General features: G+C 37.4%; 3 protein-coding genes across 3 annotated transcripts in view; 2 read left to right on the forward strand and 1 right to left on the reverse strand.

Annotated features, from left to right (window-relative positions):
- Positions 1–25,975, forward strand: part of LOC309497632 (uncharacterized protein) — a 189,176-nt gene that overhangs the window by 121,460 nt on the left and 41,741 nt on the right. The gene's annotated exons all lie outside the window — the stretch shown is intronic.
- Positions 1–25,975, forward strand: part of LOC309497657 (uncharacterized protein) — a 105,078-nt gene that overhangs the window by 15,324 nt on the left and 63,779 nt on the right. The window lies entirely within an intron of this gene.
- On the reverse strand, positions 15,453–25,757 carry LOC309497627 (SE-cephalotoxin-like). The gene is made up of 5 exons (XM_082167905.1): positions 25,641–25,757; positions 16,760–19,396; positions 16,227–16,363; positions 15,964–16,079; positions 15,453–15,838 (listed from the first exon to the last, which is right to left on the reverse strand). The coding sequence occupies exon 2, from the start codon at positions 19,383–19,385 to the stop codon at positions 17,019–17,021; it is 2,367 nt and encodes a 788-aa protein (XP_082024031.1). The 5' UTR covers positions 19,386–19,396; positions 25,641–25,757; the 3' UTR covers positions 15,453–15,838; positions 15,964–16,079; positions 16,227–16,363; positions 16,760–17,018.

The raw sequence follows: 25,975 nt of genomic DNA on the forward strand, positions 1-25,975 counted from the left end.
CAGGCCGTTTACCTTCAGGAGTTAGAGGTACCGTGACTACTGTCCTCGCTTATGAAATCAGTCGGGAACGGGATTCTTTATTGGTGTCGATTTTCAGTCTCTTTTTAATGATAGGCCTTACGCATCTGTCAGTCATCCCCGCTTGCTATTTGGGGAATGAACCCAGCGCTATGATTGGTCGAACTCTTCTTCTTTTGCTGTTGCTTGATTTGAGGACTGCGCGTGCGTCACCAGGTTTTTGCGTAGTTTAGAGTGACAAATCGTACCAGCGTACTTTGAGGTCAAAATGCGTATCCGCTACGCAAAATGCGTACAGGTTTGCAGGTCTGCACGTGATGGGGCAGCCTTCAGTCAACACTTTGCCAACCTCCACTTTGGGTATATATAATTATTAACAAGTATTAACACACACTTCTGTTTTTTTCAGCCCATTTTATTTGTCACTCTTGTTTTTGTTTTTTCAATGCTATAGTGTTGTATTCCTGTTGTAATCTTAATACTTTCATTTGAAGTTTTAGTTTTTCTTTCTGCAGTGCTTGCAAGTCATCTTGGAGCGGGTCCTCTGTCGGGCTGTCCTCCACCACCGGGCATACCTGACTTGAGGTGCTTGAGAGGACATCCAAAGCAGGGAGAACATAGGGAGAGCATACGGAGAGCCCGTGTTTAGGCTGGCCGGGTAAGGCGAATCATTATAACTGAAAAATAAAACATTTAAATTTCGGAGACTTAAGATTTAGTCTTACACTTCACGTAAATCACGACTGAGTTGCTTGATAACTAACTTTTAAGCGCAGCTTTGAACCAAGAATTGTTTTACTCTTACGTCAATTCTTAGCAGCAGTCTTGTGAGTAATTCTCAGAGGTTTGATAAATACGGGCCCATCATAATCTTAGTTTTTTGGATGTTGACTTCTAAGGTCCATGTCAGTGTTTAGTTAAAATGTCTTGGTTGTTCTGGAGAACTTCTGGTGTGTTAGATAGAATTAGTAAGTCGTCTGCATACAGTAAATATTTGACTTCTGTGTCGAATAGTTGTAGTCCTGGACTCTCTGATGGTCCAGTAGGTCTGTCAATCCATTAATATAAATGTTAAATGAAGTTATGACTGACCCCTCACTGTTGGGAAAAATATTCTGTTCTTTGTTGTCCAATTTTTACTGCACATTTATTTTTGTTATACATGTTTTTAATGAAGTCATATATTTTACCCCCAATACCACTTTGAATAATTTTATAAAACAATCCTTTATGCCAAATTGAGTCAAAAAGCCTTCTTGCAAATATTGTTCCGTCTTTCTTTTGGTGTAGGCTACATGTTGGTTTATTAATGTGTGAATGTGCTCAGTGGTTCGATGTTTAGGGAGGAAGCCAACTTGAGATTTGCGGATAACATTGTGCTGCTTTAAGAAAGATGAAATCCGAGAGTTGATTATAGAACAAAATACTTTCCCCAAATTACTGGTTACACAGATTCCTCTGTAGTTATTAGGATCTGTTTTGTCTCCACTTTTAAAGATAGGAGAGATGAGTCTTGTATTCCAGACCTCTGGAAAAACACCTTCATCAAGTTGAAAAGTTTGAGCAATGCATTCTGAAATTCAGGGATTTCAGTTTTCCAAGTTCTTCTTGGGTTATTGGATAATCTATTGGATAATCTAAAGGATTTATAATTGGTTGGGATTATTTAAAGGGTCAGTTTGATGGTTCTCAAAATAATCTTTCCAAATTTGACCATCTTGAATGGCTGGTTCTTGTGGCTTTGTAGTGTTAAAACTGTCCCACATGCTCCAGAACTGGCCCTGATCAATTGTGGTTTCAATCTTTTGAAGAGTGTTGTTATAATAATCCAGTTTATTCTGTCTCAGTGTGTTTTTGTATTGTTTTCACTTTCGCTTTTGACTTTAATACATTAATATATGTTACAGAAGGACACTGAGTGGACACATCTGATCTACTCCAAGTTTATATTAGAATTAGTAAGTCAACATTTGTGATGCTATTCAAGGAATCTGTGTTTGTGCTTTTTAATCCAAATGTTGTAGAGCACAAACCCTGAATATTCCAAAAGCTAATATTTAACATTATGATCAGAGATTAAAATACTGCTGTTTATCTTAAGGCAAAACCAAGAACCTATGAAATAAATAAATAACGAGACCATCGTGAAGTCATGGGTCGTCTCTGGAGGTGGTCTTGAGTGAGATGAAGGTCCAGATGGATCAAACGCCTGCATTCTCATCTGATTTCTTTTTGTTCCTCTATAGCCAGTTGTTGGTAAGCGTCCAAGCCGCGTTCATCTTTAGTGAGCAGTTCATGAGCATGTTCTGTGTTTCTGCAATGGAGGGCGAGAACTCGCTGTCTGGAGAACAGTTTCTCTGGTTCTATGTGTTTTCCAATCGAGTCCATCAGAAGAACAACATGTGTTCTGTGTGAGGGTGGCTGTGTGTGAGGGGGGAGCTTCACATGACCATTCACTGTGTCTGGAGGTGAAGAGCTGTGTGACGTCAATTCACCATGGAGTTATGAATCACGTTCTGTGCTGTTGTTGCTGATAGGTGGAATATATTGCTAATGTCACTTAGTGCCAGACTTATGCCTATTTTATTATATATGTGTTCATTATAAATTTGTTCAATATTAATTTGATAATTGTCTGTGCTGTTTTTTGTCCAATTATAGGGTTGTTGCAGCCTCAGTAATTGAGAGGGCTGTCTGCCTGATTCATTGGTTTGAGTTTGTTTTAGATATAGTGTAATTTTACAGTGGTCTGACAGAGGTGTTTGAGGACTGACTGTGAATGCCCTGAGATGCACTGGGTCAATGTCTGTAATGAAATAATCTACAGTACTGTTGCCCAGAAAAGAATTAAAGGTATAACAGCCAAAAGAGTCTCCCCGTATTCTCGAGGTCGGACATCCGGGACTTGTACTCCCATAATGCACTGCGCGCGCATAGCAACGCGGCGAAGGGTAAAACAAACAAGCGCCCACCATTAAGCAACACGAAGCGGAAGACAAACGAGCGCCGAGCTCTTTTCCTTTGGTTGCAAATCATGCCGAAAAACTGTTGTGTTGTTGGTTGCACCAACAACAGCGTAAAAAGGAGTGACCTCTCCTTTTATTTGATTCCTAGTGAGGCAACTGAGCCAGAAAGGAGAGAGAAATGGCTCCAGGCGATTGGAAGAGGTGTTAGTTCACACAGCACAAAGCTATGGCGGCCTACATCAGATTACCATTACGTTTGCTCCTCTTATTTCATGGAAGGTCTAGCTGTTGTCGTTAGACACTACATTCAATAAAATTGAATCTGATGACTGGTTAATGCAAAAAGTGTGAATAGAGGGTATGCACATACCATTTTACTTTAAATCTAAATAGAAATGTAATCTCAAATGAATGGACAAATTGAGGGGCAAATCAAAGAATAACAAAATAATACCATTGCAGAGATGGCCACTCAATTTTCTGTTGCTATGTTATGACATTGCTATGCATAATGGTCGGCAGCTCTACACTGATAAGCAACAATGAAATGCACTAGTTGTGTGGGGAATAAGATACATTTCTGCTGTTAGCCTTTTTTGGCTTTTGAGAAAACTGTGTCCCTCACTGACACTGTCCAAGCTGTGCCACTGACAGACTGAGCTCATTACAGCCACTGTGTAACGCAATGCTTTTAAATGAACATAGTTAATGTAATCGATGCTTGATGGGTATTTAAACATGACTGGAAGTGTAGGACACATGGTATGTACACATGGTGTTCATACCAGGGGACTTGATGAGGTAATTGTATATGTCTGGATACTCGAGCCTGGGCCATGCCTTTGGGTTGTTCTCCCAGGACTCTGCTGGATGCCAATAGGGACAATATTGTAAACCTACAAGCGACAGCTTTCTGTGGTACCTGGTCAATGCAGGCGCTAGGAGACTCTCTATATACTGATAAGACATTCTGTAATAGAAGAAGAAGATCTGTATTCATATAGCGCCTTTCACAGACATGTAGCTAGTCACAAAGCGCTTTACATGCGTGTTTTATTACATTCACTTCTCACCACCGACATAAATTCGCATACACAGATATCATTCATTAATACAAAGTAGTCCGTTAGTATCCATAACTGACATAATCCACAGCAAAACTTCTGTGAATAGATTTGGGGCAGTCATGGCCTAGTGGTTAGGGAGTTGAACTGGTAACCCAAAGGTTGCTGGTTCGATTCCAGAGCCGGTGGGAAATGACTGAGGTGCCCTTGAGCAAGGCACCTAACCCCTAATCGCTCCCCGGGCGCCACACAAAGGCTGCCCGCTGCTCTGGGTGTGTGTATCCACCTTTGCAGTGTGTGTGTGTTAACTACTCACTACTCTGCTCCTAATGTGTGTGCATTAACTTGGATGGGTTAAATGCAGAAGTCAAATTCCAAGTATGGGTTACCATACTTGGCCGTCACGTGTCACTTTCACTTTCACTTTCACTTCACTTTCACTTTCACTTTCACTTACCTTTTTGATTTGCCTCGGGCTTTGCCTTCGGTTTGTTTTACCCTTCAAACATGGCGGTGGCTTGTTGCTACGCAGGTCAAATGATTTGTGACGTAACGCCGACCAAGAGAATGCGACCGTTCACTATACTGTATATAGTGGCCTGTAGCCCAGTGATCGACAGAGCTCTAGTAGACTTTTCCCACTTTTGTTTGTGAATTTGTCATAATTATTTCTGATGTGGTATGAGGGCAAAGGGTGGCTGGTGTTTGTAATATATTTGTCTCCCTGTGTGTTCCATTCCAGTTCTGGCATTTAAATCTCCACACATTAACACATTTCCTTTTGTCTGGAAATTGCAGATCTCATCTTGGAGGATGGAGAAGGTTTCTTCATTGTAATAGGGAGATTCAGCCGGGGTTAAATATGTAGCACACAAGAATATGTGACGGCCTGTGGAGACAATCTCTTTTTGGATATTTAAACAAATGTAATTTTTTTCCGATTTTAGAAGACATTTTAATAAAAGCTGCTTAAATACCCTAATTTGATTAAGGTCTAGACCTGGCTTAAGCTAAACCCTGTCTGTGAAACCAGGGCCATATTGTTCATACCAGTAGTCCGCTGTACTAAACCTTTGTGAACAAAAAATGAAATCCTTAAAGGTACTATAATACAAAATTAATATTAATTAATATTAATATAATTAATATAAAATATTCAAAAACCACTTTCACAGTGTGATATATTTCATGCAGTTATGTACTTACATTATCCCAAATATTTAATAAGGATTTGTAAAACCAGAGAAATTACAGTTTTAAATACAGGCTCGTCCCTTGTCACGTCGCATATCAATGATGTAATATTTACATTTATTCATTTAGCTGACGCTTTTATCCAAAGCGACTTACAATTGCTATATATGTCAGAGGTCGCACGCCTCTGGAGCAACTAGGGGTTAAGTGTCTTGCTCAGGGACACATTGGTGTCTCACAGTGGATTCGAACCCGGGTCTCTCACACCAAAGGCATGTGTCTTATCCATTGCGCCACCACCACCCCGCGCTGTCCTCGGTTTCCCCTTGTAGAAACCATAGAAACAATACATAGAATCCTCATTAGCGGCTCTTTCAATGGGCCACTATACGTAAGCCGCTAATGAGGAATCTATATCTATGATACAATATTTTGCACACCGCTGTTGTGTCGTTCAGTCATCATGGTTCACGATTATGGATTGGCGAGTACAGAAAATCCCCAAAAAAGGTAAACATAGATCAACTTAGGCAAGCAGGCTTTGGGAAAAACAGAAATAAAACAAGGATTTTCGACATGGTGTTTTCAGGATGGAGAGAACTTCGCGACAAACTTGGACTTGATCTGTCGACTTTGAGACATGTGTTTTAATAGATAGGTAAGCAAATATATATTATTTATTGTACACCACAGTTATATTGCACTTTGTTTGTACTTCAGTAACGCCTTTTATCAAGTCTGGTGACCAAGTCAATGGCAGTGAAATTAAGTAGCCTATGTGTTGCACAAAAATATTTTATTTAATTTTTTCTCTTTTGTTCCACTATAGTCTTTTGTAATTTTTCAGCCAGTCTGAATAAGTAAGCCGTAATGTCTCGCTGGATGGATCTTTTTGCTGTTTGTTAGAAAGACCTTAGTTCTTTTCTGAGACCTGCACATTCATCATAGGGGTGGGAGATATTGACAAAAATGAATATCTCGATATTTTTTTCCAATATCTCGATATCGATATTCAGACGATATTTTTGCCATCCTTCAAAGAAATGTGTGCAAACTGGCAAAGAAGTTGGACTTTTGACTTGCTGCATTTGACCATTTGACCTTTGTAGGCTATAGAAAAAACAATAAAGGAGCTAACTGAACAGAATCTGAGGTAGCCCCTACTTTTTCCACTTACAAAAAAATTAATAAAAAAACGGAATTAGGCACCTTTTGCAACAGTGATTATTAAATCAAACAACAATATTGTTGATGATAAATTCAAAGTAAAAAAAATCTTTTCAAAACGCTATAAATCCATCCATTTTTTCCCCAAAACGCTATAAAGCCATCATTTTCCCCCAAAAAATTGATAGTTTGTCTTTTAAAAAAAAAAAGTATTTTGTCTTTTATTTTTCGTGTTTGCATTTATGAGGAAAAAACAATATTACGTGACAGTTCTCCATTATGGACGCGAGCGCTCTGACTTTCAAACTTTCACAGAGACCTCAAAACAGAAAGCACAAAGCCTTTCTTTAAAACGAATTTCGTTTTGTATTAATTGTATCTTAATTTTACCAATTTCCTGGATTTAAAACATAAATACATAAAAAGTAAATACAGGAGGCTAGCACAACATAAGGTGCTTGAACTGGAGATTATATCAGCATGAACCGAACCGTGGCCTACGATCGCCTCACAGGCCTAAAAAATGTGAAATATATTTACAGAAAGCTGGTTCTAAACAAAACCATCCAAAACATAATAAAACTATGTAGCCTAATAAATGTGCATTTCTCCTGCGTTCACTAGCTAGCTTACTGCGAAGATCGCGAGTCAATAGCCTATCGTCAACATCATCTTTGCAGCCGACACACAAATTAATAAACAATTAAAATGTCTTATTGCAATATTTTACATATTCATAATCATTACTTTTGCTGGTTCTTTGAGGCAGCTTTTTAGGTTTTTGGTGTTTTGGAAAAGAGCTCTTCACGTGGCTACAAACACCGTTTCACCAAGGCACAACGGCCCTTCAGCACATAAGAACAACAAGAGAAAAAGCGCTGACTTACTAATTACGAAACTTTTATGTGGTTGAACAGGTGAAAGAATCACAAATTCCTCTGCAACTCAAACCTTCTCAGTACGAGTTATGAAGGAAGAGCATTAGAGTTTTCAACGCGTCCTCCTCTGATTGCTGTGTTGTGAACTTGTGACTGAAAAAGTGCGTGCAGGAACACATGCGCAAAACGTAGCTAGGTCTGTAAAATGTCCTTTTGTAAAATGACATATGATAAAAATAAAATTAATTAATATATCATTTAACAAAACGGTTTTGCGCATGTGCTTCTGCGCGCACTATTTCGAATTTACGTAGCCTATGAATGTGCGTTTTTGACGTCCCGCGCCATGCCACTCGGAGGGTGCTTCCGGGAATAGTACTGCCCTAGTATTTAAAATCGCTACATATAATTGTTTAGACGGTTATAGTGTGCGTTATTTGTTTTCTCTTTAACTTCTTTCATCTCTTTTCATGTTTTGGGGGTCGGATTGTACAAATTATGAAATATTCGATATCCCAATTTTGCATATCGTCCAGACAACAATTTGGATATTATCGTCTAAACGATATATCGCCCACCTCTAATTCATCATCGAACCATCTTTTCTTATATTCTGTTGATTTGTTTTAGATTTACTTTGCTGTTTAATGTTAGATAGAGTCCCCAATGTATTAAATATGTAATTTAAGTAACTAAATTGATTAAATTAACATCTAAAGTGAAATCAGTGGAATTAAATGAATCCAGGGCTGGATTGATTACATTTGAGTTTAGGTTTCAAATGAAACAGTTTTTAGATTCCAGTGGAGAAGTTTTAGTTCTTTCACAGGGTGGTTTCCGAAAAAGGACAGGTCGGCAGTGATCGGAAATCGGGAGCTGAGGTCTGACTGTGAAGGCATTAATAAAGTTTGGATCAATATCTGTTATTGAATAATCAACCACACTGGTTCCTAATCTGGAGCAGTAAGTAAATATAATGTATCTCCCCGATTTCTGCCATTAATGATGTATAGCCCTAAACCTTTACAGAGTTAAAAAAAAAAAAATCCATTCATGTTCACTGAATTATCGTAGCTGTTTCTTGGTGTGACATTTGATGAGGGATGAAACGTGGTATCATTGAGTATGTGGTCATTATCTACAATATCAGTTTCTCTCCCTGTTTTGACGTTTAAGTCTCCGCATATGAAGATATTTCCTCTGACCTGAAAGTGTAAGATATCAGTCTGGAATGTCTTCGTAATAGGGAGATTCATGAGGTGGAATATAGATTGCACAGAGGTAAAGATTAGACTGTGATGTGGTGGATTTCACTTTAAGCCAAACAGATGATTTTTCAATTTGAACAATTTTAATCGAATGTTTCTTTGTGCCATATACGTTTTCAAGAGTCTCGGCCACATTATATTTTTGAATTTTTTTAAAGAAGGAACAACAATTTCCTTGTATCCTATTGGACAATTTAAAGTCTCATTGCTACGACACCACGTCTCATGAAAGATACAGATGTCCATATATGTTACACTGTTGAGTAAGTCTTATTAACAGACTTTTTGGTGGCTGAGAGCTTTTCTTTTTATCAGAGTTTCTGCTGTTTCTTGCTGTGTTTCCAAGGGCTGTGCTTTTTAGCACTCTGGCGAAGACTTTCACTCCTTGCTTGTTGAGATGTACATGGTCATACATATGATGAGGCTGTGATGGGCGAGATGAACATTAGGAATAAGTGCTCAACTTCTAGAGAGTTCCACATTATTTCCATGGATCACGTGGAACAGCACATCAGTGCGTGGAAGCTGATGTACAGAGTTATTTTAGGGTAACGTTGTGTGGCTCTGATCGCCACCTCTCTCATTACAGGAGCCACACAGCCCTTCGTGGCCCTTAAATCACGTGACGTCACAAAATCGAACGGCTTGATTTGAGACGGGAAAACATATAAGGAGATAAAAAAAAAAAACACTGGATGGATTTTTTTCATTTTATGATGGTTGTGTACAGGCACTGCCAACACACATTTCAGTACAATCAACTTGTAAAAGTGCATGTACCATTATATGACCCCTTTAAACGCCTCAGATGTAAAGTTATTCGCTGTCAAAGTGACGCCAAAATGAATGGGAGTCAATGGGAATGCTAACAGCAGGTGGGGGTCTGCTAATCAATGGCGGCGCCCGGGGAAGCTTCAATTTTTTACGAAACATTGGCCCCCTGGTAAAACGCAACAAACTTGTGTCACTTTTACTTTCATTTTCAACAAAGTATTTCTCTTCAGGGAAAGGCAATCAAGGAAAACATGCTTAGACTTCCTTCTAGTGGTCATTATATAAAACACAAAGGAAAAACCCTACATCAGATTGCTTTAATACTTAACAGCTTTAACTAAAATATATACAAGCTTAACAGAAATTATTCTGATAAGAGTGTTTTCCAACAATGATGTAATGAAACAGTGATAATTTAAGTTTGAAGGGAATAAAGCCTGTGTTTAGGCTATTAAAGAAATTTTATTTTATTTTAAATAAATGTTAATTTAAAAGCAGCCTACTTCAGTGTGATATGTTTCCATATCATCATGCTTAACACTGAGAATTTGAATAATTGTAATGTGATGATCAGGTGCAGATATCTAAATCAGAGAATATCATAGGTTCGAGCGGTTGGCGGGTGGATGATTTATTTTTAACATTGTGATGTTAGAGCTGATCTGTACATCCCTAGCGCATGAGCCCTAGAGAGCCCCCTTTAAAGTTCAGGTACAAGTCAATGCACAGACGTTTTCTTTGTTCAAATTGCACACTGAACATGGGTTGGAGCTCTTAATTTTGAACTCTCAAAGTGCACCAGATTAATGAATTTATCTTTAAAATGTACAAAAGTTTCTTAGTGTACTCAAAATAACAATCCAATTACGGTACCTTATTGTTAAAATACCTAAAATATGTGCTTGTAAAAAAAAATTTCTTCAGCGATGGTCAGGATTTTACCACCTCCGCCTCGTTTTGAGCCAGGAAAACCCCTGATTATAGGTCATGGAAATTCAGCTTTTTAGTCAGTGAAAGTCAGGGAATTTGGCATTTAGCTTAGAGTAGGAACCCTGATCATAGCAAATAAAAAATCCATGGGCTGGTCTGAAAACAAGGTGTGTTCAGGCGCATTGTTGGCTCTGTGCTATTTTGAGGCAACTAAATATAGAAATGAAATATGACTGTGCCATTGACCAACAAAAACCTGGTCTAAAGTCAATGGCGCAATATTTTTTTTTTGTTATTTAAAGAGCCGTTAGTAATGTGCGCCTATATACTGCATTTCTTTGAACCTCACACAATGAACAATGTTTCTTTCATTAAAGAAAACCTACAACATTTTTACTTCTGTGTTTCTTTCAGATGGAGGACCCTTTCAAGCGATTGACAGGCAAGTTTAAATCAGTCTGATTTAATTTAGATACCTCATTTCATTATAATTCATCCACACATTAGACACGGGTTCACGGATATGGCAGACAGATTTGTTATTTAATGCTCTTTAATGCTCCATAATTGGATTTTGACGACTCACAATTAGAAGTTGATAAAAGATACCTGTACAACTAGCCAAAACTGAATTTAAGTTATCTGAAAAAACGTCACATATCTTTTAATTGCCTCATCATACATAATCAAAATAATTAAAGATACAGTTTGGACTAGTCAAAATTAAATTTTCTGATCTCTAAATTGTTTCTACATAATGGAATCTGCTGTACAGTGGTGGATTTAGTCATGGGCGACATGGGCAACTGCCCAGGGTGGCATCTTGACGGGGGTGGCATGGAGCGCCCGTGCAAAAAAAAAAAAAAGTGCGATCTGGGTTTTATCGCTCATTTGCACATCACGTCTATGATATCATGTCACAGAGTGGGTCAATTAACCTGGGGTGCATTTCGCAAAGCTACATGGTCGCAAATGCTGTCGTTACCAATAGAGCCTATATGGAACTTGCAACCATATTAGACTAACAATGCTTTTGGGAAACGCACCCTGGTCGGGACTTGTGTGTGGGCCTGGAGATTTACTGAAATAAGTGGTTGGTTTACGTCACCTCAGGGCTTCCAGTGGGGAGACGTCAATAGAGCGGGAGAAGTTTTAAATCAAGACAAATTGAAATTATGGATAAGAAAAATATGGTCTAAGCCATCGGGAGCCTAAATTAGGAAAATAAAGAGGGGAACCTGTAAAAAAATAAAGGTATGTATGCAGCTATCATTCATAACGTTATGAGTACAATATTATGCATAATAAAACAGGCTAATATCACTTGCATTATGCTGCTTGCTATGCTATTATACATAGGGCAACAATATTCCTTTTTCTGTCCAACTAGCTTACGTAACCAGACAGAAAAATTAGATTTTGTAACATAATGTAAATTTTTAAAACAAACGTAACATTGCTCACTTTATTACTGTACGGTTGTGCAGTTTTGGGGTATTTATGATAATTTTTTATCTGCCTCAATTTGTAATAGTTAAAATATATAGCCTACAGCTATAAAGAAAAAAAAAACCTTTAAAGAGGATCTACATTTCTCTATTTCATTCATGGTAATAACATGAAAAATGTGCCATGGTTTAGTGGTAGATTGCTACAATCTACTGGAAAACAAACACTTAAAAAAATTAAAATTAAATGAATTTTCAACTACAGCCATTAGATGGCAGCAGAGGTTTACTCAATGGCTCATATACCATTCCCAAGTTTTTAATTTAGATAAAATAAGTAATGTTTAGACATTATAAAATCATTATTATAACAACAATTTAACATTTTAGCATATTTTGTACTAAAGTATCATAATCTCGCAATTATGTTACAACATTACACTACATACAACATTAGTCAAGCCTGAAAATGGTGTTATGCATATGTGTGTGTGATTTGTTCCCCATCGTGGAGTGAGGAGTGGCAGAAGTGGTGGTTCACCGAGGGTGCCAATCAAGCTAGAACCGCCACTGCTGCTGTGAATGATGTGCAAAAGAGACAGGTTGATGCTATATTTTATTTTTTAATGCGAAAGATAACAAGGCTGTGAAGGATAGAAGTATGCAGTCAGAGTGAAAACAAAAACATAAGAATTACAGTTGGAAATGTTCTCCTCACTCACATAAAATTTTAATATTTTATGTGTTAATATAAAGGCATTACTTTATTTAGACTTAATAAGAATATGGGCTGATTCAATGAACTCTGACATTATTGTTTTATCAGAGACATGGTTAAATAAGTCAATTCCTAATACTATGATACATATTGAGGGATATAATGTTTTTAGATCGGATCGAACAAAAAAAGGTGGTGGAGTTGCAGTCTATATTAAGTCTAAGCTAAACTGCACTTGTATATTATCCATCAGCAAACCAAACTGTTTTGAACTTTTGGCAATTAAATTAGTTTTTGTTAATGGTCCAGATATCCTCGTTGTTGGATGTTATCGTCCCCCTTCGGCTTCAAGTGAAGCTATTACTTCACTTACGGACCTTCTCCATAACTGGACTAAATCAGAGCTTATTTTACTCGGGGATTTAAACTGGGATTGGTTATCACAAATGTCTGACCCACTCAAGGGTATTTGCGACTCTCTTTGTTTGGATCAATTGATCAATTTACCCACCCGGTTAAATCATAAAGATCTAGTTAAATCCACGCTACTTGATGTTATTTTAACTAATGCTCCTCATAGATTCTCTGCGGTTGGAGTTTTTTGTAATGATGTAAGTGATCATTGTGCAATAGTATGTGTACGGAATTGCAGGATTCCAAAGAGTAAACCACGTTTTATTTTAAAACGACAATTTAAACATTTTAATGATCAAGCCTTTTTGCAAGATATTTATAATAGTGATTTATATGTTGTTTCACAGATACCCGATGTTGATATAGCATGGGAGTATTTTAAATGTACTTTTTTGACTATATGTGACAAACATGCACCTTTTAAAAGATTTAGAGTAAGAAGTAGAGATAATCCCTGGTTTAATGAGTCAATATCTTCTCTTATAAAAAATAGAGATAATGCATGGGCTAAAGCAAAGAAAACAAATAATAATATGGATTGGGTAAATTATAGGACAATAAGAAATAATTGTACAAAATTGGTAAAAAAATCTAAATGTGACTATTATATAAATATGATGAATGAAAATTTGAACAATCCGACTAATTTCTGGAAGTTGACCCAATCAATTGGTGGTAAAAAAAACCTCCACCAGTCTGCCGGACTGTTTAAAAATAGATGAGAGTGTAATACGGGACAAAGAAAATATTGTAAAAGCTTTTAACAACCATTTTATTACTGCTGACTTAACTACAGACTTTAGTAATTTAAAGGAACATAATGTAGAAGGCAATGTGGCAAACACTTCGTGTTGTTCTCAGCTGTTCACTTTTACTCCTATTTTAGCTGCACAAGTTTATAAAGCCTTATTAAACTTGGATTGTAAAAAATCAGCGGGATCTGATAAAATAGAGCCTTACTTTTTAAAAATTGCTGCAGATCTTATAACAGAGCCCATCACTTTGATTTTAAATTTAAGTTTAAAATCAAATGTTATTCCTCGTGCATGGAAATCAGCTATGATTCTACCTTTGTTAAAAGGTGGTGATCCATCTGAGATGAATAATTACCGTCCGATTTCAAGGTTGTCAGTGATGGCAAAAGTATTTGAATCTTTTATAAATGATCAAGTAAAACAGTTTATAACTGAAAATAACATTTTAAATGAATTTCAGTCAGGCTTTAGATCAGGTCACAGTACTATAACTGCAGCCATGCTGGTCACTAATGATATTATTAAATGTTTGGATAGTAAACAGCATTGTGCAGCTTTATTTGTAGATCTCTCCAAAGCATTTGATTCTGTAGATCATAAACTACTGTTGCAGAGACTTAGTTGTGTGGGTTTTAGTGAAACAGCTCTAAATTGGTTTAATAATTACTTATTTGAAAGAACTCAATGTGTCTCAGTTGAACATTTTATATCAGCAGAACAAACAATTAAAAAAGGTGTCCCACAGGGTTCTGTTTTAGCACCAATTTTATTTTCTATTTATATCAATGACATAGGTTGTGGGATAACCCCAGCTAGAATTCATCTATATGCTGATGACACAATCATTTACACAGTAGCACATTCTTTGAACCAAGCCATAGAGTTTCTGCAAGATTCTTTTCGGTCTTTGCAACTGTCATTGTCAAACTTGAAATTGGTTTTAAACACAAAAAAAAACAAATTATATGCTTTTCACCCGTGGTTCCATTAAAACAGATTGCCCGATTTTAACTTTAGAAGGGGACTGTATAGAAAGAGTAAATGGTTATAAATACTTAGGCATATGGCTAGATGAAAAATTAGGTTTTAATGTACATATTGAAAATCTCTTGAAAAAGCTTAGACCAAAACTGGGTTTCCTCTTTCGTTTAAAGAAATGTTTTCCTTTAGAAGCAAGAAAGAGAATTATTCAAAGTTGTTTCCTCTCTGTATTAGATTACGGTGATGTGATTTATATGCATGCAAGTTCATCTTCTCTAAAAAAGTTGGATTGTGTGTACCATGCTGCCTTGCGCTTTGTGACGAGTGCCTCTTCACGCACTCATCATTGTACCTTGTACGAATTGGTGGGTTGGACTTCTTTGTTTCAAAGGAGAAAAATACACATGTTGATGTTTATTGCTAAGGCATTGTTAGGAAAACTACCAGTTTATATCTGTCGTCTTTTATCGTATTACACCTGTACTTATAGCACTAGATCTAGTGCTAAATTGCTTTTAAAGGTTCCGAGAGTACGTTCAGAGTTTGGTAAAACTGCCTTCTCTTCCTATGCTCCCTGGTTATGGAATGAGCTGCAGAGTATAATAATGATAGAAGCACTCCCCTCTTTAAAAGTTTTTAAAAATCTCTTATTGACCAATTTAAGGGAAACGTGTGTATGTTTGGTTAAGTAGCTTTTGTTGTTATTTCGAGTGCTGGACAAAATTTTATGAAAGATTCTGAGGTTTTTTTATGTTTGTATGTTGTTTATGTGAAACTTTCTGTGCTGCCATTTTGGCCAGGACTCCCTGGAAGAAGAGATTTTATATCTCAATGGGACTATCCTGGTAAAATAAAGGATAAATAAAATAAATAAATAATGTTGAATACGTTTTTAGAAATCTTTTTAATCCTAAAAAGATCCCACTTTAACACAACTGTAAAAATTACTAAAAATAACCGTATGTGTTAGTGCCAGTTGCTTAAATGTTTTGCGAGAGCTGACTACTTCTTTCCATTTGTGCATTTAGGTTCAGTCTGTCTTTCGAAAGATGAATACTGCACCTCCACCAAATCAAAGCTTGAAAAAGGAACTAGAGAAACTTAAGCACTGAACGGTGAATCACGGTGAAGTGTCTTCAGATACATGGTTGTGGAACCAGAGCATAGAAATTTCCATCCCTGGTACTCCCGTACCTGGCAATATGGCACATAAACCCATCTCGTGTGTTGAAAAGCTTCCCTACAAGGCCATCACTCTTCCCACTATTGGGTGACAAAGAGCACATTAGCACACCATCACAGACGTGCACAAAGTGACATTGTAATCTCAATAAAACTTTTTTCTCTCCAAGATGAGCATTTTGAATTGTATTTGTATTGGTACTAACCTACACACGTAGTATTTGAGTCCCTGAAACCTCTTTGATGTGTCATACGAGACCATGTCCCATTGTGCCCCCTCCATTCACTTCCAACCACGCCCTCCACATGGATCAACAAGAACCTGCAGATTATTAACACAGTAATTTAAGTTCTAAAGAAATAGGATAGAGGTGAATCTCCTTCACTACAGACATCTACTTAACTGTACTGCATGTGTTTGTTATCTTTAGTGTTTAAAATATAAATATAATGCACTGTACTGAGTTACCTCATAGCTTTTTCCCCCATACGGTTTCCAGTCATATTCATAGTTGCAGTATTGATTCTTTACAAATCCACTGTGCCACCCACCATCTGGTCCGATCGCTTTGCACACGGCAAGTTGGGTTTTAGAAAGAACAGCATCTGTATAACGACAAGGATTTATGGGTTAATAAAGCCCAATGAATTGAGAGGAGCTTTTTCTAGCTTGAAGATACAATGATGTTGTCTTAGATGAGCATAAAGATAAATTGCACAACTGATTTTTCCCCTAAATGATCTGTCCTACAGTTTTCTGTGCTTATCAGTAAATTCCATTGTAATTCAGTTACATGGTTTTATAATTCCATTACATGGGATCAGGTAGAGATGGAACTGTAAGAAGAAGCTCTGTCATAAAAGTGCTTAAAGATGTAATGATTTGTGATGCTATACATTAATTTGAAAGCATGGACATAAGCAGATTAAAATTAAATTAATTAAAATTAAGAATCAGCTTAATCTAATGCGAGTGTATGTAACGTAAAAGAGTTTTCATACTGCTGGGAACTCCTTCGGTCTGAACCCAGTAGAGGTCCTGACTCCTGCAGCCCTGGTATGGGTCTCCTTTCCATGGGCTCACACAGGTGCAGCTTCTGTCGTGATTGGAGGAGGAACACTTGGCGTTCACTCCGCAGGGTTTAACCAGGCATGCGTCTCGACATGTGCCAAAGGAGCCAGTGCAGACCTCATTGTCCTTACAAACACTGTTTTGTGTGCAGTCGTTACACTTGTGTGGTATGAAGGATGAACAGGGCGGCTATGAGCATTTGTACTCAGCTGGCAGAGGGTGTGTGGCGGAGCCCCAGCCAGGTGAGCACGAGGCCTTGCAGACAGTGGCTCCACCTTCAGATTTGCACTCAACTCGCCCGTTTACCTGCTCAGCGTAGCACACAGGTAGGGCACTCCACTGCCCACCAGAGCACACCACGATCTCGGGGAAGGGCTTGTATGATCCTCCACATTTCATTTTCACCTGCTGCTGTGCTGTGCTGTGGTAGTGCTTCTCGCAGTGGTTGTTCTGAAGATCTCCAGCCTTTAGAGGGCCACATCCATTTTTATTGAAGAGTCTCCACTGCTGTGAGACATAATCCTGAAAAAATTTCTCAACAAACTCAATGTCCTCTGATTTTGCAGTGATCAGTTGATATTTTGACCAAGCTAAAACAGCTTCCTTTTCAAGGGCAAACATGTAGCGCACAAAATAATCAGTCTGGTTACTGTAGTATTTTGTGCACTCTACTGGCTCACCAGACTGGCTTTGTGAGTCCTGGATCAGTGACTTGCGAAAAATATCCAGAATGTTGTGTTTGTCTCCAAATCCAGTGCCCATCATCATGTGGTTGAAGTCTGTGAGATAAAATTGAAAAGAGTTTCCACCTGTGAACTGAGCTCCAACTTCAGAAACAAAGTGGCGTTGGGTTATTGTACTGTTTTTGAGATGTGAATGTAATGCGTTGATGTAGCGAAACTTCTGAATCACACTGCTGTACTTCACAAAGATTTGTGTCCACTGGATGTCATGTCGGACAGACTCAACTATTTCTTTAGTGTAGTCTTTGAGCTCCTTGACACTAAAATAAATTGCTGTCAGATCAGGGACTGGCTTATAGATCATACCATCGATTTCACCTTCAATAGCTGCATAGTCAATAATATTTTGGATGCTTTCCTCACAGGCTGGACCGTGGAACATCTTATGGCACTTGCAGAATACTTGTGTGGTGTCTTTGATGGATTTACATTCTCCATGATTACAATTCACGTCTGAGCAAGGAGGCTTCACAATATTTCCTCTGAGGAAGATATTAAAGTCTCTAAGGGGGACAATTCCTGGTTTACAGCTCAGCTCAATATCCGCCACATCTGTCTGTGCATAATCTGATGGTTTTTTAACAGCATGAAGAAACTGTATTTGGTTGATAACTTTAGCACCAAACCTTTGGAGCAGCTCTTCCTTCATTGTTACACACTGATGGGTTATGCTCAAAATTGCCATTTCTCTTTGCAAACTAGATTTAATGTTGCTCTTAGTGTTTTGATCAAGAGCAGAGACCTTATCTTGATGAATTATGTGAACTGATGTCTTTTCTTGAGCATCAATGTTAATTGACTGTCCAAAGGTAAACTCATTTTGAACATCGTTTGAGTGGGCAATTACTATCCATTTAAACCAGTGGAACTTGCTCTCCAAATGATTCTTAATATCTGTTGCAAGCTTTTCGCTACTTGAGAATCGTTGTTTGCTAAGTTTGTCAGCATCCTTAAGAGCCCATTTTTCAAAGTCATCAGCACACTCAATCAAGGCATCCTGTATGGCTGATAAAGAGTTGGACAGTTGTGTGACTGCTTCTTGAGCCTTTAATTCACCATCATAGCCCTTTAGTTTGTAATAAAACACATTTAACTTTAGTCCTGAAACCATCAGAGTGGTGAAGTAGGTGGTGTATTGCACTAGTACATTAAAATCACCATTGGATTTCTCAATGATCAGCTGTAAGAGATTCTTATTCAAGCTGACAGGATTGTTCTCAGTGATGTATCTGTATAAATTAGCAACACTGTTCTCTGTGCCAGTGTTTTCATAGAAAGTGGTGAACCTCTCAGCCAGTCTGGTCTTCTCTTCCAGTGTGGAGGCACCAGGAGCAGTCTTTATGAATTCTGTTAACTTGGCCCAGGAGTTCTTGACAACATTCTCATCTTTGCCATAGCTGCTTGCATAATTTGTCCATTCCATTTCTGTTTGTAGGGTTGAAATTTGAAGAGAGAGAGAGTCGAGTTTACGGTTGACCTCTGCAAATTGTTCCTTCATGAACTCAAGCATTGGATCCGATTGTGGAATGAATGCGAAGATGAAGCTAATTAATGCCCCGATAAAGCCGAAACTTGCTGCAACTTTGCCAAGAGAACCAAACACTTTGAGGACTTTCACGAGTGATTCACGAGTTTTATCTTCATTTTTTTTAGAAAGAAAATCAGCCACATCACTGAGACCTTGGAGAAAATCTTTAGACAATGACATGCCCTTCTCCACTTGACTGACTTGTTCAATGCCAATTTCAGCTGTGCAGAAACAGCTGTATAGAAGCAGATAAAGGATGGCGAAGAAAGTCTTCCCAGTAGCCATGATAGCTTAACCTGTTTAAAAAGGACGCATTGAATGTGTAATTAGAAGCATTGAATGTGTGGCCTGGTGTCATTTAATTCACAATCTGCTTATAATGCCACACACTGTCCATTCTTTCCTGTTAAAGCAACACTACTATACTACTGCACTAAAGGATTTGTTATTTTATTGAGCCAGTACATAATTATAATTATTTTTACCCCAAATCACTAAGGTAAACATTCAATAATGATTTACATTCAGAGCTGTCGGTTTGATTTGGTAGAAAATAAACATAAATCATTGTATAACGCATTATGTAACTTGATAATATGTAAAGTTAGTGTAATATCTGCTCCCAGAGGAAGACAGTTCCTCCAAGTATTTTTTCTTAAAGGGATGGTTCACCCAAAAATGAAAATGCTGTCATTAATTACTCACCCTCATGTCGTTCCAAACCCGTACTCATTTCATCTTCGCAACACAAGTTAAGATATTTTTGATGAAATACAAGAGCTTTCTGTCCCACCATTGACAGCTACTGTACACAACTACCACTTTGATACTTCAGAAAATTCATAAAGAGATCGTAAAACTAATCCATATGAATTGAGCAGTTTAGTCCAACATTTCTGAAAAGACTTGATCGCTTTATATGATGAACAGATTGAATTTAGGCTTTTATGAGAAGGGTCTGACTGCAGAGCCGCAGAGCCACAGTTTTACCCCACAGCAGTTTTGCCTGTGCATGCGCATTTTGTCGTGAGAGTTTGAGAGAGTTTTATGTTGTCGAGATCCATACGGCAGTGGAAGGGAATTATTTCCCTAAGGATTCAAAATGCTCTTCTTGCTGTGACCAATTTCACTGTCCGTTCTGCTTGATTCAATATTATAAGCCGTCAGGAGAAAGTAACCATTGGATCATAATGAAAAACAAGGTAAGGGTATTTCGTTGTCGTATTTTCGTAACACACCGTAACGTCCTGTTTGATATATATCGTCTTTGCTTTTGAAATGCAATTTGCCATTTCAGCATATCCCCCATCAACTCAATATGACATCCTGTGGGGTCTTCATGATTATGGTAAGATACCAGACTTTTATCAGTCTGTATCCAGTCTATTCTATAAAAAATAACATATTGCAAAATTAATATGTTTCAGTATGCCCTGCACATCGTATTGAATGAGCCCGTTGATTTCACTGCTCTAAGTCTTATTTATCCACATTACATTATTATTATTGTTACTGTTATTCACAGTATTCATTGAGGTATTGCTTGTTTCTCAGCATGACATTCCAGTCATCAGGCGGTGGTGGTGCCTACTCCTCATGGAGAATTTTGCTCTTGGAGGGTAGGATTTCTGATTATGGTTTTTTTTTTGGACCAAATGATTATTATTTGTCATTTAGCAGACACTGTTATCCAGAGTGACTTTTAGTGAACTAACTACAGGGACAGTCCCCCCTGAGGCAACATGGGGAAAGTGCCTTGCTCAGGGACAGAATGGTGACAGCCCCAGGGATTGAACTCACAACCTTACGGTGTTCCATTTGGAAGCCCAGAACCCAGAACCCTGACCACTAGACAACCACCTGCTGCAGTCTGAAACAACTTTATGCTCTCATTGTAGTGTCTTTTTGTATTTTGTCAGACATGGAAGGCGGTTTGCACACTGGGCTGGGGAGGCCATGGCGGTTGGGTCCTGCCTCACTGACAGTGAGAGGTAAGCTTTTTTTTTATTATTATCTGATTTTCAGTCGACAATATCCTATACTTAGACTTTCAGGGGACACAGAGATCAGATGGGTTCTAAAAACACACACCAAGTAAGTCCCATTGCTCCAGGGTTGACCCTTGAAAGATCCTAAAAGACCCCTGTGGGGTCATAAAGGGCAGCATGTGCCCCAAGCCAAATGGTCTAGAGCTAGTCTGATCATTACAGGCATGTACTGCTTTAAATGTATGTTCTTGCTAAATGTATGTTGTAGTTTTATGATGCGGTATTAAAAAAGGCTTAAAAGTCTTACATTTCACTTGTAGACACCCTGTAATAGCGTAGGGACCTTGACCTTTGTTTCTGTAAAGTGGACTGATACAAATACTTGAATTCTCATTTTGTTAACATTTTGTTAACATGATTGTAGTCTTGTGGACAATTGAAATACAGTACACATTGTGCTATTCTACAGCCAAGGAATGGACCAGGGGAAATTGAGCATGACGTAGGAGCACTGGAGGGGGTCACCCCACCACAGAATCTTGAGGTATGCTGTAGAGTTCTGCAGTGCATATATTTACTCTTAAAGTTTTATTTCGCTGAAACTGTAAAATTGTGGATTGCTGTTAATTTTCAAATATTTTTCATAAAGAATGGCAATATGATGAGCAGCATCAGAGAAGGTGTTGAATGGTTAATGGAAAATCACCAGCTGCTGAAGAGCAAATACTATGGAAGTAAAATAATGGCAAATGTTTTTGAAACAAAAAAGCCTGTTGAATTGCTCTACTTAAAAAAAAAAAAGAAAAAAAAGAAAGAAGCATGCTTGCATTTTAATGCATTGTATTTTTAGGGCTTGCATTTTTATGGGCAGAAATTCAGCATGGTTGAATATTTAAGCTGTGAATATTTCAATTCAAAACATTTCAAACACATTTTCATTATTAAAAATTAAATATTCCAAAATATTCAAACTGTTTAAAAATACAACCTATAATATTCAACAGGTCCATATTATTTCGCTTTGCAAATTCGCTTCCACAAATTCAGTGGTTCAAATTTGACAGTAAATTCAACATTGACATCCAGGAACTGAAGGAAAAGCAGTAGATTACCGAGTATACTCTCCATCTGCTGTTAGTCGACCTCACCAGCAGGTTGTGCAAAGGCGCGTGTTGTTGACGAAGGACCAGAGCAACAGTTAGAGCACAATTCATTCATTAAAACTCATTTATAGCAATTGAGCATGCATTACGTTTTTGTGATGATTATCTCAGTCAGTATATATGCGCAGTATATAACTTCATTGTTATTTTCCCTGTGTAGTAGCCTACGTTATCAGCTTTCTCTACCATGAACGGGATTGTAATCGGTTTCTCCTCAATACCTCATCATACTCAAGGATTCCCCTTCTGTCGGGACAAAACGCTTAACGTAACTTAATGGACTAATACAGTGATATAAAAGACCAAACTCGCACCTTATTGGGGATGTAGGCTGTACTATATATGCTACAGGCAAGCAGATGGACTCAGAATATTAATTTAACGCGCAAAGATTGATGCTGAGCGTGTCCCAGTGATATAGTGGCATAAAATCAACACTTGATCAATTAATACTAACACTTTCTCTTCTCTTCTCTTCTCTTCTCTTCTCTTCTCTTCTCTTCTCTTCTCTTCTATATATAGGCTACTGCATTAGATTAAACTGGGAAGGGTCATAGGACTTGCATATTGTTGTTCTATTGTTAGTTTAACTGTAAGTCGCTTTGGATAAAAGCGTCTGCTAAATTTAAATTTAAAATTGGCTTGAAAATTTGACATTTGGACCCGTCTCTGAAGTTGCATACAACATTGGCATACACGTTTCTAACTTCAATAGCAAACTTCATTCTATATGAATAAATATAAAAAAAATATAAAAGGTGCGCATTATGCCTGACACTACATGAACACTTTACAGTTGGTTTTATGACTGTAAGTCGTTCTATTCAAATGCTATCGGAGTTAGAAATGTGTATACCAAAGTCGTATACACTTTAGAGACGGTCCCTAAATGTGCGAATGTCCAACGTCAAGCCAACTTTATGCCAGTATATCACTGGGAAACGCTCAGCATTAAATTTTGAGCGTTAAGTTCATATTCTGAGTCCATCTGCTTGCCTGTAGCCTATATAGTACAGCCTACATCCCCAATAAGGTGCGAGTTTGGTCTTTTATATCACTGTATTAATCCATTAAGCTATGTTAAGCGTTTTATATGTTCTGAAGTATTGAGGGAAACCCTAGTAGCCTACTGCATGCAGCACATCGCCGCAATATAAATTTAAGGCAACTAAACAACCAAGAGAAATATATGTCAACCTCAAATGTCACATTGGATCTGTACATCCGTATCGGGGGAATAACATTATAATCTCGTTCACGGTAGAGAAAGATGCATGTAGGCTACACAGGAAAAGTAACCGTGAAGACACTGAATTTAACATAAAACAGTATAATCACAAATACACTTACATTGCTGTAAATGAGCTTTTATGAATGGCTTGCTCTAACTGTTGCTCTGGTCTTCGTCAACAACACGCGCTTTTGCACCACTTGCTGGTGAAGTGAAATTATGAAAGGTGAATATGGATTATTTAATTTTTAATAATGAAAATGTGTTTGAAATGTTTTGAATTGAAATATTCACAGCTTAAATATTCAACCATGCTGAATTTCAGCCCATAAAAATACAAGCCCTAAAAATACAATGCATTAAAATGCAAGCATGGTTAATGCAATGCATATTTTTTTTTCATTTGCCATTATTTTACTTCCTTTAAATACTTGCCACCACGTATTGTCTGCATGGAGGATGAAGATGCACTGAATGCCCTTGCTCAACTGCGTGCACATCGTGACAAACTTCTGGATGAATATGACGAAATAAGGGCCCCATTTTATTTCACGTTCAAAAACAAAGAGGACATGCATTTATTCATGTCAGAGGTTAGGGACAACAAAAACGCTAGAGTGTCATCCTTTTACAACCCTGAAATTTGATTATAAAAAAAAAAAAAAAAAGTACTTCTTGGTGTAATTGCACTTGTATAATTTTATAGTAAATGATCAATGGTAATATGGTAATGGCAAAATAATGGTATGTCCGTACTAAAAGGTAAATGTAAATTAAATTGTATTTCTGGTTATGTTTCCAACAAATTAATAATATGCTCACACTTTCAGCCTGTTTGAAATTAAGTTTTATTTGTGTTCAAGTTTACGTATTAACCCCAGGCAGAATTAATTAACTTAAGGAATTAGAGTTATCTTGACTTTAGACTAATAATTACCCTTTGAATGTCTATTCGAAAGTTTATTTGTTATGCCAGGCTTTGAAAAATAAAGTGTGTTTATTATACCAGGCTGTTCTGTTTTTGGAGGGAAAAACGTAAAAGATTAAAGTGTTCATGACACAAGCATTGTTTTATTTCAGTAAAGGAGCCTGAAGACCTGCAAGCAACAGGTGAAACTGCTGGGGCAAAACTGTGGCTCTGCAGACAGATATTATTGGCTTTTATTCACATAAACATTCATCAACTCTTTGGCCTGCGCAAGAGGTTTGTTCTCGCGCATCAAGCAGGTTCAGTTGAGCTTAATTCCTAAATCAAATCTGTTCATCATATAAAGCAAATTACATGTGGTAACATGTAAATTAACTGGTTTGACTCACGATACCACTGTTACAGATTATGACATTACCAGTTTTTTGGACATATACCTTAATTTATACATTACAAAAGCTACCATTGTTCACAGAGTATGAAATGAACCCCCATCAACCCATGGTAATGTGTGGGTATTGTGCAGTGGCGGCGACCTGTTTGTTTTGAAAACGAATGCCTTTGCTTAGACAAAGTAAACCAGTTTACACAGTTAATGCAGAAATATTTGATTACATTTTGGAGAACAGATGCAAAAAGATTGTTGTTTGTGTTCAGATGTTCAGTAGCAATCATGAGGGTGAAGAGTTTTCACTTGTTTTTTTCTCAGTGTCAGTGCATGGTTCCCTTTACACGTTTGAACACAAAACTCTGCAGGTTTACTTCATTTTGACATTGTCTAATAATCAAAATGTAGCTGTGTTTGTTATTATTACAGAAATAATGCTTCTCTCTCCTGTGTTTGTTACAAAGATATATAATTATGATAATAATATAATCATTTAAATTAGATATATATGTTTATATTAGCTAGGCTACTTGAGTAAGAGTAAAAAAGTATCCAATGGAAACATTACTCAAGTATCTATTAAGATTATTACTTGTACTTTTACTTGAGTACAGTTTTTGGATACTCTACCCATCTCTGTATGGGCAAATACTTAATGTCTATAAAATCAAGTAAACTCAAATTTTGTCAAAGGACCAAATGTAAAACTACAGCTACCAGACCACTGACTACCAGATTGCTACTACATACATGGTGCTGAAAAGCTTTGAGTAATCAATAATTTTAGGAAAAATAATGATATTGTTGAGATACAAGAGAAAAACAAAAAAACAATAACTCACCAGAAAACACGATCATACAGGTACAAAACCAGACAAAGACTAGAACTAACACTGGGTTATTTATACTAAAGCTAATGAATCACATGACAAGAAGAAGAAGGGGATGGCAAGGTTTAAAAAATAATTAAAGGACAATGCTTCACTATATAGACAGTGTGGACATGAAACAGAAACAATGACCCCTAGTGGTCATTTGGAATTCATGGCAATTCAAACAACAAACTCTTGTTTTGTTGTCATTTTCAAGTTCAAGTTTTGAACTTGTCAACATACATAATTAGAAAAACTGAATTGTTGGGCAAAACTTCCCTTGAAGGTTTGTTTAGGAAACTTAG

Source organism: Leuciscus leuciscus (assembly GCF_965113295.1).
Source record: "Leuciscus leuciscus genome assembly, chromosome: 4".
In the NCBI taxonomy this organism is placed as follows: domain Eukaryota; kingdom Metazoa; phylum Chordata; class Actinopteri; order Cypriniformes; family Leuciscidae; genus Leuciscus; species Leuciscus leuciscus.